The sequence below is a fragment of the Hypanus sabinus genome, chromosome X1, assembly GCF_030144855.1.
Source record: "Hypanus sabinus isolate sHypSab1 chromosome X1, sHypSab1.hap1, whole genome shotgun sequence".
Classification (NCBI taxonomy): domain Eukaryota; kingdom Metazoa; phylum Chordata; class Chondrichthyes; order Myliobatiformes; family Dasyatidae; genus Hypanus; species Hypanus sabinus.
In genome coordinates this window covers 37,302,815-37,317,202 of record NC_082738.1, presented here as the reverse complement: position 1 = coordinate 37,317,202, position 14,388 = coordinate 37,302,815, and the positions used below count along the sequence as shown (strand labels likewise).

The window sequence follows — 14,388 nt, the reverse complement described above, 5'->3', positions numbered from 1 at the left end:
TATTGATTAAAAAGTAATAATTATCATTAAAATGACAAAACAAACCAACTGAAACTCATCAGCACAAATCCTTTCAAGAATAAGTGAATCCAATTTCCATTCCTCACTATCCAAAAATCAATGAAGAACATTGTGAGGAATCAATAGAATTCATTTAGCAAAAGTGATAGAACTTGCTAAATCTACACTGGAATTCTCTGTTTTAATAATAGCATATCACAGACATAATTTTGGAAAAATAATCACAGAACCTTACTTGAAGATAGTTGATAACACAAGGGCAAATTGTCAAAAAACTGATGGCTAAAGTTAACAAAATGCACAGCACGTGTTCTTCATGTCATTTTACAAGGATATTAGATTCTCAATTCAGCAATTTGGTCTGTGTGGTGCTGTACCATTCCATGCCACTGTTCTGTTCAGTTACGTGCTTCAGTTTCCTCCCACGGTCCCAGGACATACCAGATAGTAGTTTAATTGGTCATTGTAAATTGTCCTGTAATTAGGCTAGGCTTAAATAGGTGGGTTTCCGGGCAGTGGAGGTGGTTGGCCAGATGGGGCTGTTTGGCTCTGTATCGCTAAATAAAATAAAATAAAATAAAATAACTGGCTGTCTACATCAGCTGATAAGGTATCACTTGGTTTCTCGTCCTGGTCATAGCCACACTGTCATTTCAATTCAACAAACAACAAACTCACATGCACTAAACATAAACAGCTGCATCATGTGTGGTCAAAATGCTCTCTATCACTAGACACTATCTTCTCACGTTGCACCCAAATCATGCATCATGCCTATTTTCTCAACAAGTGACGCCAATCCACTCAACAGCAGAAAATTAAGATGCAAGTAGCGGAGGTAACAAAGTGGACAGTAAAAAATTTAGCTTGCAGAATGCAAGATGCAAAGTGAATGGTAAAATTCCCCAGGGGGCACGGAAGACAGAAACCCTAACAGCAACATTTGGTGGTTGAGCGGAAGATGAGAATTGCGAAGGCAGCCAACTGTTCAAATTTTAAGCCTCTCACACTCTCGCATATATTATAGGAAACAACAGTTGGCTGGGTGGATGCTATTGACTGCAATGTAATCTCAGGAACCTAGCTATCACATGTTCAATGATAATGTTGGAGCCTCTTGATTTGGCTTTAGGTCTTCCGGCTTTCTGCCAGCCAACACACCCTCACTTGCCATTTTTCCCGGGTGTAGTTCTTGCTCACTTTCTTGCAGCATTCCATTTCATTGCCCTGCTGTGAATCTTACCAGTTCTTCCTGGCTGGTTTCCTGTCAGGAGCCTGTTTGGGCCATACACAGTTCTTCAAGATTAATACTGCCTTGGAAGAAAGTGTTTCGGAAAGCTGCAAGATTTACACTCAGAGGCCACCTTATTAGGTACCTCCTGTCTACTGCTTCTGTCGCCCATCCACTTCAAGGTTCGACGTGTTGTGCATTCAGAGATGCTCTTCTGCACATCACTGTTGTAACATGTGGTTATTTCAGTTACTGTCGCCTTCCTGTCAACTTGAACCAGTCTGGCCATTCTCCTCTGATCTCTCTCATTAACAAGGAGTTTTCACCCACAGAACTGTCGCTCAAAGGATGTTTTTTTGTTTCTCACACCATTCTCCGTAAACTCTAGAGACTGTTGTGCATGAAAATCCCAGGAGATCAGCAGTTTCTGAGATACTCAAACCACCCCATCTGGCACCAACAATCATTCCATGGTCTAAGTTACTTAGATCACATTTCCTCCCCATTCTGATGTTTGGTCTGAGCAACAGCCATGTCTGCATGCTTTTATGCATTGAGTTGCTGCCACATGATTGGCTGAATAGATATTTGCATTCATATGCAGTTGTACAGGTGTACCTAATAAAGTGGCCACTGAGTGTGTTTTCTCAGCTTTCTTGATCAGTTTAACAATTGGTGAAACTCTTCTAGCCAAATGGAAATGAGAGGTAGCTTCTAACTTAGTCCTGATTTATATATATACACACACATACCTAATATCTCTACCTAGGCACATATACAAAAGTTAATACACATGATACTTTCTAATATATATTCCTTAGACCACATTTTTAATACAATTTCCTGTGTTAAAGTTGTTAAGCTATAAATGCATCACGTTACCATGGTGGTTGAAATAGAGATTGAAATAGAGGTTTGGACCAACATGGGATGACAGCTTCATAAAAATATTTCCTATTCTAAATGTGTGCACTAAAAAAAACAGTGATAGAAAAAATAGCAGATGTAAGATTTTTATTTTATATACACACATACACAGAGAATATAAAATTTCATGATCTCGTTGAGATCGTGCCCAGTACAAATCCCAGTATTAGAATATCACTCCCTGCTGTCAGTCACTAGGATCTTTGGAACAATGGAGATTCAGTCTGCTGCAAGTGATGACTTGTTAGAACGTGTGTGTGTGTGTGTGTGTGTGTGTGTGTGTGTGTGTGCGCGTGCGCGCGCGCGTGCGTGTGTGTGTAAATATGCGGCCGTGTGTTAGTGTAAACCCGGGATATTTAAAATTTCCACTACATTGAGTAGGGTTGAGGTACTCACAACACTGAAGGTACACTGGCCAGCATAAATGTTTAAGTACGAAGAGATGTGAATGAAAGGCATGCGTGCGATGACATTATATGACTTTATATCATGTAAATGCCAATATTAATGTGAAATTAGTTTTATTTTTCTACTGTGCTACATTAAGATGTGTAATATCATAAATATAATTTGCATTTTGACGATCAATGGGCTATAAATGTACATTAGTAGAAAGCCCACACACATCCTGCACCTTCTGAATACCATGCTACGGATCAGCTTCTGTATTTCCTGACTCACTGATAGTTATTTTCTAGTTATACTTTGGTAACTAGAAGATAGCCATACGGTGTGATTTTCTCCACAGGAATGCTGATCCTGTGGTGTGTTATGCTAACTCAGTTTGTCCTGTTGAAGAATGGGTTGACAATTTAAGGTCCATTCCCTACTCTCCCCAATGTGTAATCTTTAGTTATCGCTTTTTGAACAACTAAATTCCTAATGATCAATGTTCAAGTATTCAGCTTTTGGAAGTAAACTGATTGTACTGGAAGACATATCAATTGGCCTGCTTAACACTTGCTAATCAAAAAATTTCAAGCTTCCTCCCTCGGCTTGGGAATGGTCTTCATTCAATATTACATCTATTCAATATTAATCCTCGTTCCTCTGTCCCTTGCTCTATCACCTCATCCAACACTGCACCCAACCCCAACTGTAACAAATGAAATCAGCAAGTAGAAAATGTGATCACTCTTCATTATCTTGACCAGCTTTCAAGAGCATTTGTTTCACTTCTTAGCTTGCTTCAGTCCTTCTGTGATTCAGCACAGAGCCTATTGGTCAGATCTTGCTGTTTTCCAGATGGGTATCGATGTGTTTTATGAGAGCGTCGTCAGGGTAATTGATGGGGAAGGCCAATTGACACAGTGGACAGTTCCTCATATCTGAGTCTCCTGTTTCCATCCAGAGCTGGGCAGAGAAAAACAACAGGTCAGTAAAGAGTTTAGTGGTTCAGTTGTTATACTTTATATAGGTTTCTAGCCATCATATCACAAAAAAGGATTGAAATTTCATTTATGTGAAGCACGCAATGATATATATTATCATAGACCAAAGAACAATACAGGCTCTTCAGCCCATAATGTTGTGCCAGCTGGTTGCAACACTGCCTGGTATGGAGGGGCCACTGCATAGAAAAGGAAAAAGCTGTGGAGGGTTGCAAACACAGACAGCTCCATTGTGGGCACTAGCCTTCCCAACATTGAGGGCTTCTTCAAAAGGCAATATCTCAAAATGGCGGCCTTAATGGCCCCCATCACGCAGGACATACCTTCTTCGCATTGATACCATCAGGGAAGAAGTAAAGGAGTCTGAAGACACACACTCAACATTTCAGGAACAGCTTCTTCCCTTCCACCTTCAAATTTCTGATCAGACAATTAACTAACCCATGAACACTACCTCATTATTTTTGCTCTCTTTTTGCTTTACTTATTTAAGTTAGAAGTTTTATATGTTTTTATTGTAACATAGTAATTTTTACGTATTGCACTGTGTTGCTACCACAACACAATGCATTTCATGACACACAATGTGTCAGTGATATTAAACCTGATTCTGACTGTCTCACCTACTCTAAGGTCAATCTCACCCTTCCCTCCCACATAGCCCTCCATTTTTCTTTCATCCATGTGCCTATCTAGGAGTCTTTTAAATGTTCCTAATGAATCTGCCTCTACCCTGGCAGCATGTTCCACACCCCGACTCTTTTTGAGGCCCTCCATTGGTCGGGTCGACATAGCTGTCTATGTGACTCCCGAGCCTGGGCAGTACGAAATGGAGAGCAAGCTGTTGCCCATGTAGCAAGTTCCCCCTCTCCACGCATCTGATGATTCGAAAGGAACGGCAGAGACCGATACAGTTTGGTACCAGTGGTGTCACAGGAGTTGCCAGTCAGTGCTGAGCTCAATGTAGGACTGCCTCGGGGACTCCAGCTCTGGATTTTCCCTCAGGGTTTTCCTCCAAAGCCTTCCCCATGAGTGAGTATAGCCGCAAGGCAACGGAGGTTTGAGATCAGAGTTTTCCTTCTCCTAGATGAGCTGCCAACCACGGCTGACAAGCTCCATCTGCCCAAAGCAACTGGTTTTAATGCGCCAGTAACCTGCCTTTGCCCCTTATCCTGTCAGTAGAAACGGTTTCGCCAGGCTCAGTAGTTAAGCCACACGTGAAGGCCAGGAGCTGGACTTGGTTGTTAGAGGCTATTTGAGGCGCTCACCATTGGGAGCATTTAATATGTAGTGGGAGCTTGTCCCCATTACCATACCTGGCTATAACAACCTTAAGGAATACCACTTCCTGTGTAAAAACCCACCTCTGACATCCCCTGTACTTTCCTCCAATCACCTTAGCTTTAGCCTCATTGTGTTATCCATTTTCACCCAAAGAGTGGAGCGAGAAAACAAACTGCTGGGAGAACTGAGCAGGCCAAACGGCATTTGTAGATAGAAATGGTTAGTCAACAATTTGGGTTGAGACGCTTCAGATGGACTGATAGAGTAAGAGGGTGATAGCCTGTATAAGGAGGTGGGGAGGAGGAGGCAGGAGCTGGTAAGCATAGGTGGATGCAGTTGAGGAGGGGTGATTGGTGGTCGGAGTCAGGTGAGGAAAAGAAGAGTGAGACAGTGACAGAAGCAGGGAGGTGACAAAGATGATGGAATATGATAGGAAAGGAAGGTGGAGCATGGAACCAAAGATTGGGATGGGTAGATGGGAACAGTGGGAGATGGGGATGCAACAAGAGTATGTGGGTGATGATGGGCAGATGGAGTGGGTGGAGAAGGGGAAAGAAACAGGGTGAGAATGATCTATGTAGGAATGGAGAGGGAGCTAAAATAAGACCATAAGACCATAAGATATAGGAACAGAATTAGGCTATTCAGCCCATCAAGTCTGCTCCACCATTCAATCATGGGCTGATCCAATTCTTCCAGACATCCCCACTCCCCTTACACTTTGATGCCCTGGCTAATCAAGAACCTATCTATCTCTGCCTTAAATGCACCCAATGACTTGGCCTCCACAGCCGCTCGAAGCAAAAAATTCCACAGATTTACCACCCTCTGACTAAAGTTGGCGCGTGGCCAAGTGGTTAGGGCTTTGGGCTGGTGATCTGAAGGTCATTAGTTCGAGCCTCAGCCGAGGCAGTGTGTGTGTCCTTGAGCAAGGCATTTAACCACACACTGCTCCTGCACGTTTATAGCCCAGTGGCGGCAGTTGGTGCAGTGTGGACAAGACAAGAAGTAATTTCTCCACATCTCTGTTCAACCCTGAAGTCATGCCCTCTTGTCCTAGACTCCCTTACCATGAGGAATACTTTGCCATATCTAATCTGTTTAGGCCTTTTAACATTCAGAATGTTACTATGAGATCCCCCCTCATTCCCCTGAGCTCCAGGGAATACAGCCCAAGAGCTGCCAGACGTTCCTCATATGGTAACCCTATGAGAGGCAGCAATGGTGGATGGAATGACTCCACACCAACCTGCCTGTCCTTGATCTCCAGAGTGATGCTAAGCAGATAAGAAGAAATGCACCTCATATTCCACATGGGTAGTCCACAATTCAATGGCATGAACACTAAATTCTCTAACCCTCTGTCACTTTTCCATCTCCTTCTCACCAACTCAGTTCCTCCTGCACACACCTAACCACCTCCCCAAGCTCCTAGTACAAATCTTAATACTTCTACTCTGCTTAAACCTTGAGGTCAGAACAACTCTCCCTCATTGAAGCTGTCTGACCATTTTCCAGGTTAGTTTTACCAGTAGACTTTGGCTTACAGAGGCTGTTGGAACAAACTCACATTCATTCAGCCCACCATAGAGGTGCCGGATTTTCTTCAGGAAAAGTCCCATCCCACCTATCCTCCTCCCTATTCTCAATAGTTTTTCCAAATTACATTCCACTTTTTACTGTGGACTCGAAAGAATTACTTAGATTTTATAGTTTCTGTGGTGCTATGCAAATTAATATTAAGTGTGGAAATGTGCTGTTGAAGTTACAACACTTCCATGCACTGGATTTAAAACACTATTTTGCCTGAATGTAATTTGCATCCCAAAATTCCTCAATCAGTTGTAACACGTAAACATTGGCTGAATTGTGTCAAGAAAATAGCGAAACTCTGTTGAATCTTCATTCCTTCCACTTTGATCTTGCAATTCATTTGACCAGTGATATTCTTCAATCTTCAGTGTAGTACCAATACACTAATGAGTGGATTCAACCTTTCAGTACTTATCCTGTCCACATCTTTCATAAGTTTGAAAACTTCCATCAGATGCTCACTTTACTTTTTTTTTGTTTGACTCAATTAAAGAAATATGTACAATTTCCCTTATACCCTCTCTTCCCCCTCACCTCTTCTCTTCTCCTCACCTGCCCATCACCTCCCTTTGGCGCCTCTCCTTCCCTTTCTCCCATGGTCCACTCTCCTCTCCTGTCAGATTCCTTCTTCTTTAGCCCTTTGCCTCTTCCACCTATCACCCCCAGGCTTCTCTCTTCATCTCCCCTCCTCCACCTACCTTCCCCTCACATGGTTTCACCTACCACCTGCTAGCTTGTGCTCCTTCCCCTGCCCCCACCTTTTTCATTCTGGATGTTTCCTCCTTCCTTTCTGTCCTGATGAAGGGTTTCAGCCCAAAACATGAAGTCTTTATTCCTCTCCATAGATTCTGCCTGACCTGCTGAGTTCCTCCTGCATTTTGTGTTTGTTCCTACAATTTGCAGCTAACTCTCTGAATTTAAGCCAGACTGAAAACAAATGAAGACTGGAGAAGTGAGTGGCCACATCCATAACTAAAACCCAGTGAAAATTGTGCAATGTTACATCGAGGTTGACACGGATAATCAAAGTGTGGACTTACGTTGATCGATGGCCAGGACTGAGCATGCTCAGATCTGGAATACTCAGTAGAATTCCTGCCCGTGGGGTTGTCTGGGATGGGAAGCGCTGTGCAGGAGGAAGTGCTCCTCATTCCCTTGTCCAACGTGCCGGGTGGACTATGGGTCATCCAATCCTCATTATCGGACTCCAGCTGTCCGTCATATGGGCCATCGTCTGCGTTGTCAGGCATCTTCAGGTAGTCGCTGGGGAGGTACTGCCTGTGCCTGGTCAAGGTCTGTTCATCCTCCAGTCGAGATGGCATTGTGTGGTGGTACACCTTGGTGTCGCTGACTTCGGAGTAACTGCGGCGGCTTTGGAAGCTGGCTTGGAGAGGATGCCTTGTGCTCCTGGGGTAGCTGGAGAAAGCATCGGGCTTCATGTAAACTGAGGACTGCAGAAGGACTGGGAGGATAAAACAACAAACTGAAGGTGTTAAAGCCATTCAGAAACAGGGAAGAATGTGCATGTGTCTTCAAGAAAGCTCCCCAGAAAAACGCCACATATTCAGTAAAGGATCGTTAGGAACAAAAAACATCTGAGGGAACCATCACCATCAGAGGAAAGGATCAAGGATCAACTTTATTCACCATAGAAATTTATACGTATTGGAAATTTGCTGTGGTGTGTTGGTGTGACATGAAACAAAAAACAACATTCAGCAATTATAAAGAATGAAGAATTACATAAAAATAAAGTACAGATATGGAATAAAATTTGAATAAATGAATTTACAGTGTAAACAGAATCTGTCAGCATTTTGGAAAACAACTGATGACTTTTAAGTTTCAGGCTCAGAAGCCCTTCCACATCTCCATGCACCGTGGAGAGCATCACTGTCTGGTGTGGATGCTCCGATGCACAGAGAAAGGAGCCTGCTCCATCACAGGCACTATCCTCCCCACCATCGAGGACATCTTCAAAAGGCGGTGCCTCAAGAACGTGGCATCCATCATTAAGGACCCTCACCGTCCAGGACATGTTCTCTTCTCATTACTACCATCAGGGAGGAGGTACAGGAGCCTGAGATCACAGTATCAATGCTTCGCGAACAGCTCCTTCCCCTCTGCCCCAAATTTCTGTACAGTCCATTCGACAATAAAACATAGGAGCAAAATTAGGCCTTTTGGCCCATTGGGTCTGCAGGTTTCACTGCTAATGTAATGGCCTCTCCATAATGTCCCACTGCTAAGGTAATTGATTCTCTGTAGCAGTAGCATTTGGGTTATGACTAGAGATAACGGGGGCTTTGGAATGTGCACCGTCCAATGAGAGGTTGCTGTTTTTTCTTCTGGTGCTGGGAGCAGGAATTCTGCGGTCTTTTGGTCAGCGAGAGATGAAGAGTGAAGACGCGAATGGAAAGAGTTGGTAGACTGCCGGACGGAGTGGACTCGGTCCGAGGGTCTGACGGTCAGCGATGCTCAGAGGAGGTCGATGGAGAACGAATGGACAAATCCGTGAGCTCCAACATCCGCATTAGACTGTTTCATTAAATTAGGCCCTCTTTCTTTTTTATTTTCTTCACTAACCCTATAGTCAGATTAAGATTTATAAAGTTCAATCGTTTAATTGCATATGGTGCACTGTCTGAATTTTTGCAGTGTGGATTTGTAACCGGGCAACACATCACGCTGCATCCACACAAACGAGATTTCTCAGTTTGACTGGGCCAGAGTCTGTCCTCCCCTAGACAAGCGCATGCTGGCCAAACCTGCAGGTTACATGGGGAAAAGGCGGGTAGGTGGAGATGAGTCCATGGCCAGATCAGCCATGATCTTATTGAATGACGGAGCAGGCTTGACGGGCCAGATGGCCTCCTCCTGCTCCTGTTTTCTTATGTTCATATGTTCCCTTATCAGTCACAGTTGTGTCATCCTATCCTGCCTTTAGAATACTTCTTCTTCTTCTTCGAGATGTACCTACCCTGCACCTTTCAAATTATTCCCAGAAATTTCAGCCATTGCTGTTCTGTTGTCATCCCCATTGGTGTCTCCTTCCAATCAACTTTGGCCCACTCCTCTCTCAAGCCTCTGTAACTCCCTTTACTCCACTGTAATACTGATACATTTGACTTTATCTTCTCCCTCTTAAATTGCAGGGTGAATTCTATCATATGATTATCACTGTTACCTAAGCTCCCTAATCAATTCTGGTTCATTGCACAACACCCAATGCAGAATAGCAGATCCCCTGGTGGGCTCAACCATGAACTGCTCTAAGAAGCCATCTTGTGGACATTCTAGAAATTCCCTTGGGATCCAGCACCAACGCGATTTTCCCAATCTACCTGCATATTGAATATCCCCATGACTACTGTAACATTGACTTTCTGACGTGCATTTTCTATTTCCCATTGTAATTTGTAGCCCACATCTTTGCTACTGTATATAACTCCCATCAGGGTCTTTTTACCCTTGTAGTTTCTTAACTCTACTCACAATGATTCTACATCTTCCAATCCTATGTCTCCTCTTTCTCAGGATTTGATTTCATTTTTTACCAACAGAGCCACCCCACCCCCTCTGCCTACCTGCCTGTCCTTTTGATACAATGTGTATCCTTGGGTGCTAAGCTCCCAGCTATAATCTTCTTTCAGCCACGACTCAGTGATGCCGACAACGTCATACCTGCCAATCTCTAATTGTCCTACAAGTTCATCTACTTATTCCATATACTGCGTGCATTAAAATATAACACTTTAGTCCTGTATCCATCACCCTTTTCAATTTGATCCCCCTTTTACATTGCAACTTATCCCATTGACTGCAACGTCATCCTATCGTTAGCTTGTCCTAGCTAGCAGTCTCACTACACACTGACTCTGTTTGTGAACCAAATGGCCCATCTTAAACCCTATCAATCTGGTTTCCATCCCCCCTGCCAAACTGATTTAAACCCTCCCAAGCAGCTCTGGCAAACCTGTCTGCAAGGATATAAGTCCTCCTCAGATTCAGCTTTAACCAGTACCTTTTGTACAGGTCGTACCCTCCCCAGAAGAGATCCCAATGATCCAGAAACCTGAACCCCTGCCCCCTGCACCAGTTCCTCAGCCATTTATTCACCTGCCGAATCATTCTACTCTTACCTTCAGTGGTGTGTGGCACAGGCAGCAATACAAAGATTAATGGGGAGAATGAAGGAGGATGGGGTTGAGAAGGATAATAAAATCGCCATGATGAGCAGACTTAGGTGTGCCGAGTGCACCTTTGTCTAATGGTCTTATTTACTTCTTTATTTGCACAAATTGTCTTCTTTGGCACATTGGCTGCTTGTGAGTCTTTATTTATGTATAGTTTTTTAAATAAATTTTACTGCATTTCTTTATTTTTCTTGTAAATGTCTGCAAGAAAATGAATAAGGTAGTTATGGTAACATATACATACGTACTTTGATAATAAACTTAACTTACACTTCAGCTTTGAACCTGCTACCTTGTAAGTTAGAGGCCAGTCATTAGTCATTGAAGCTCAGCTTAGGCCTCACATATTCACTGAGGAACATGAGAAAGAAACAGAATGGGGAACGTGAACCATCAATGGCAGGGGAGCCAGTTAAGTGGGCAAAAAAATTTCATCAACTGAGAAATGGCTGATGGAAAATTTCAATTCTAGACAACAAAGGCACTTATCAGAAGGGAATTGACAAATTGACAAATAGTATTCTGATAAGGACATCCTAACCAAACCTTCTGTCTAATATAACAACAACTGGAAATACTCAGAAAGTCGATGGAAAGAGCAGCAAGAGTAACACACACAAAATGCTGGAGGAACTCAGCAGGATCTATGGAGAATAATAAACAGATGACACTTCAGGCCCAGATCCTACATCAGGATTTCATCTGTTGGTCTGTATCCCACAGATGTGGCCTGGCCTGCTGAGTATTCAAAGCCAAAGTCAAATTGAGTTTATTGCCTTCCTCAACCCCCATCAATCTCTAACCCCCCCCCCCCCATTTGTGCACATGTGCTATTTGCCATTATTTATTGCTTGTTCCTCAGAGAGCCTCGTGAGGAGCTTGTAGGATTGAGTTTATATGCACAAGTACATTTATGCACAGGTGCAATAAAAAAACTCACAGGGAGCAGCATCACAGGCACATGGCATTAGATAAGCAAACATAACATAAATTATACATCAACTTTACAAGAAAGAATGCAATTAGAAATATTTTTAAAAAGTCCTTTTTAGCACAAACTGATCAAAGTGGTCAAAGTTCAAAGTAAATTTTTTTATCAAAGTATGTGTGTGTGTATATATATATATATATATATATATATATATATATATATATATATGTCACCATATACTACCTCAAGATTTATTTTCCCGCAGATATTCAGAGTAGATAGAAAGAAACAGTGAAAAAATGACACACAATGGAGGACAAACACCTATGTGCATAAGAAGAAAAATGGCACAATTATATAAAAACACAAGTAATAATAATAATAATAATAAATAATACTGAAAGCATGTAGAGTCCTTGAGTGAAAGTTGCTAAAATTCAGTGATTAGTGTTTCATATGATAGCCAGCATTCTGTGTTTTTATTTTAGATTTCCAGCGACTGAGTTTTTTCCCCATTGATTTGCAGGCTTTAGTTCCAGCTCGAGAAATGATTCGCTGAAGGATCACCAGGCAGGATATAAAACCAACAACATTTTTTTTATTGCTTTTGACTTATAGATAGATTAAATGTAATTCTATAAAAAAAAACTTCACATCTTGTTCATTCGGAAATGGGGTGTTTTCATTACATTAAAGATAACTTGTCTTCTTCAGCAACTGTAGGGGGAAAAGAATTGTCAATTTTTCGGGTCAGAACCTGCATCAGGACCTGAATTCCTGCAGCAGGCTGCTTGTTGTTCCAGATTCCAGCATTTGCAGTCTCTCGTGTCTGCTTTGCTTCTGTTCTTTCATCGATTGCTGGTATAACCCAACATTCATGGTTGTTACATTTTCACTCTTTAACAACTAAAGGAAAAACCCTGGGTGAGGAAATTCAAAATTTGAAGATTCTCAGGCAGGTGAGCAAGAGAAAGAGAAGAAAGGAATACATCATAACCCATACACCTGCGTATTAATGCAAATATCGAATCAAAAACAAAGTATATTTATTACCAAAGTATGTATACAGAATACAACTCTGATATGCATCCTCCTGCAGGCAGCTACAAAACAAAGAAACATCATGGAACCCGCTCAAGAAAACATCAAAAACCCAATGCACGATAAAAGAGCAAATCACAGAAATGGCAAAAAGTGAGTGGACAAGAAAGATCAAACCAGGAGTCCGTTTCGTTCAGTTTAGTGTTGTGCTGCTAGCCGACTGCAGGCCACATAACTATTCTTCGCCAAAGCGCCCCAGCCCACGTCAATCAGCCAATCATGTGGCAGCAACTCAATGCATAAAAGCAGGTAGACATGGTCAAGAGGTTCAGTTGTTGTTCAGACCAAACATCAGAATGGGGAAGAAACGTCATCTAAGTGACTTTGACCCTGGAACGATTGTTGGTGCCAGATGGGGTGGTTTGAGTATCTCAGAAACTGCTGATCTCCTGGAGTTTTCACACAGAACAATCTCTAGTGTTTACAGAGAGTGGTGCGAAAGCTAAAAATCACCCTGAAAGCGGCAGTTCTGTGGGTTCAATATAACATTCAGGAATGTTAGCCAAGACACTTACACATATGGGACCAGACGAGGTGGGATGTTGGGTGGGGTAAGAGGAGGTTGGGTGAGGTTGGGTGCAAGGTGGCAATTAGCAAAGTGCAGGAGGCAATGACATAAAGAATACACGGGACAAAAATAATCAGTGACTGGATTCCAGTTTAGCAAATACAACAGGAAAATAGATCTAATGCTCTATTATAGAAGGCTGTGGTGGCCAAGTCACTGAATATATTTAAGGAGAATGATCAATAGATTTTTAGATACAAAAGGCATAGAGTGATGTGAGGGGAATGTGAGAATATGAATTTGAGATACAAGGTCAGCCATAATCCAATTGAACAGCAGAGCTGAATGCTTCTACAAACAAGTTGCTTTCTGCATCCTACCCACACCCCCTCCAGCCCCAAACCCCCCATTTGTGCACATTTGCTATTTACCGTTATTCGTTGCTTGTTCCTCAGACAGCCTTGTTAGGATCTCGGTCTGGGCCTCAGTCAGACGGCGCAGATGGCAGAACTCCTGGGCTAGCTCACTGTAGGCCATCAGCAGCCTTTCCCTGAAAGGAGAAAGTGAAGAAGGGTCAGTGAACACAGGGCTAGGCCTCGCCATAACAACCCAAGGCTAAAAACCCTCATTGCCCAAGTCCACACAGATGAGAGACTACACCACAGGAATAGAGTTAAGGCCCCACAAAGCATGGGGAAGAAATGCAATCAGGTGCTCTGAATGGCTACTATTAAACCCATTCAAGGATGAGCCAGCTGGACATAGTTTAAATGGTGATCAGGCTAGACTGTTTTACAAAGGTCAATGAAACGACTGGTAACACTGCCAACCACTGGCTGGTTATGTTATTGGAGCCTTGTTTGTGGAAAGTCCCTAGGAGAAACATGTAAAAGAACTTCCCCCTTCAAGCAAGAAATAAAGCCTGACGCAGAAAGTTATCTCAAATATTATCACTTTTGTTTTTGCAGATAGTGTCATTTTGAGAAAAATCATTTTAAGCTACATGGCTTCCATGACCAACAAAAAAGCCATCATATCTGTTAACCACACTTCATAAAAAATAGCAACACTTTAAAGAGAAAGCCTCAACATTTCCCTAATTAAGAAACAATTTTCATTAATCTCTGGATGTGCTGAAACAGTTTCCAGCCAATGAAGTTCTTTTGAAGTTGAATCCTTGGAGGGAGTGCAGAAGGAAATTATTT

General features: G+C 42.5%; 1 protein-coding gene across 3 annotated transcripts in view; it reads right to left on the bottom strand.

The window, feature by feature from the left end:
* Nucleotides 1-2,257: 2,257 nt before the first annotated feature.
* Nucleotides 2,258-14,388, bottom strand: part of tbkbp1 (TBK1 binding protein 1) — a 178,118-nt gene continuing 165,987 nt past the window's right edge. For all 3 annotated transcript variants that reach the window (XM_059956396.1, XM_059956395.1, XM_059956397.1), the window contains exons 8-10: nucleotides 13,615-13,733; nucleotides 7,488-7,909; nucleotides 2,258-3,532 (exon numbers count right to left, since the gene is read on the bottom strand). In XM_059956396.1, the coding sequence (XP_059812379.1) occupies nucleotides 3,404-3,532; nucleotides 7,488-7,909; nucleotides 13,615-13,733 (670 nt within the window). In that variant the 3' untranslated portion in view covers nucleotides 2,258-3,403. The remainder of the gene's footprint in view (nucleotides 3,533-7,487; nucleotides 7,910-13,614; nucleotides 13,734-14,388) is intronic.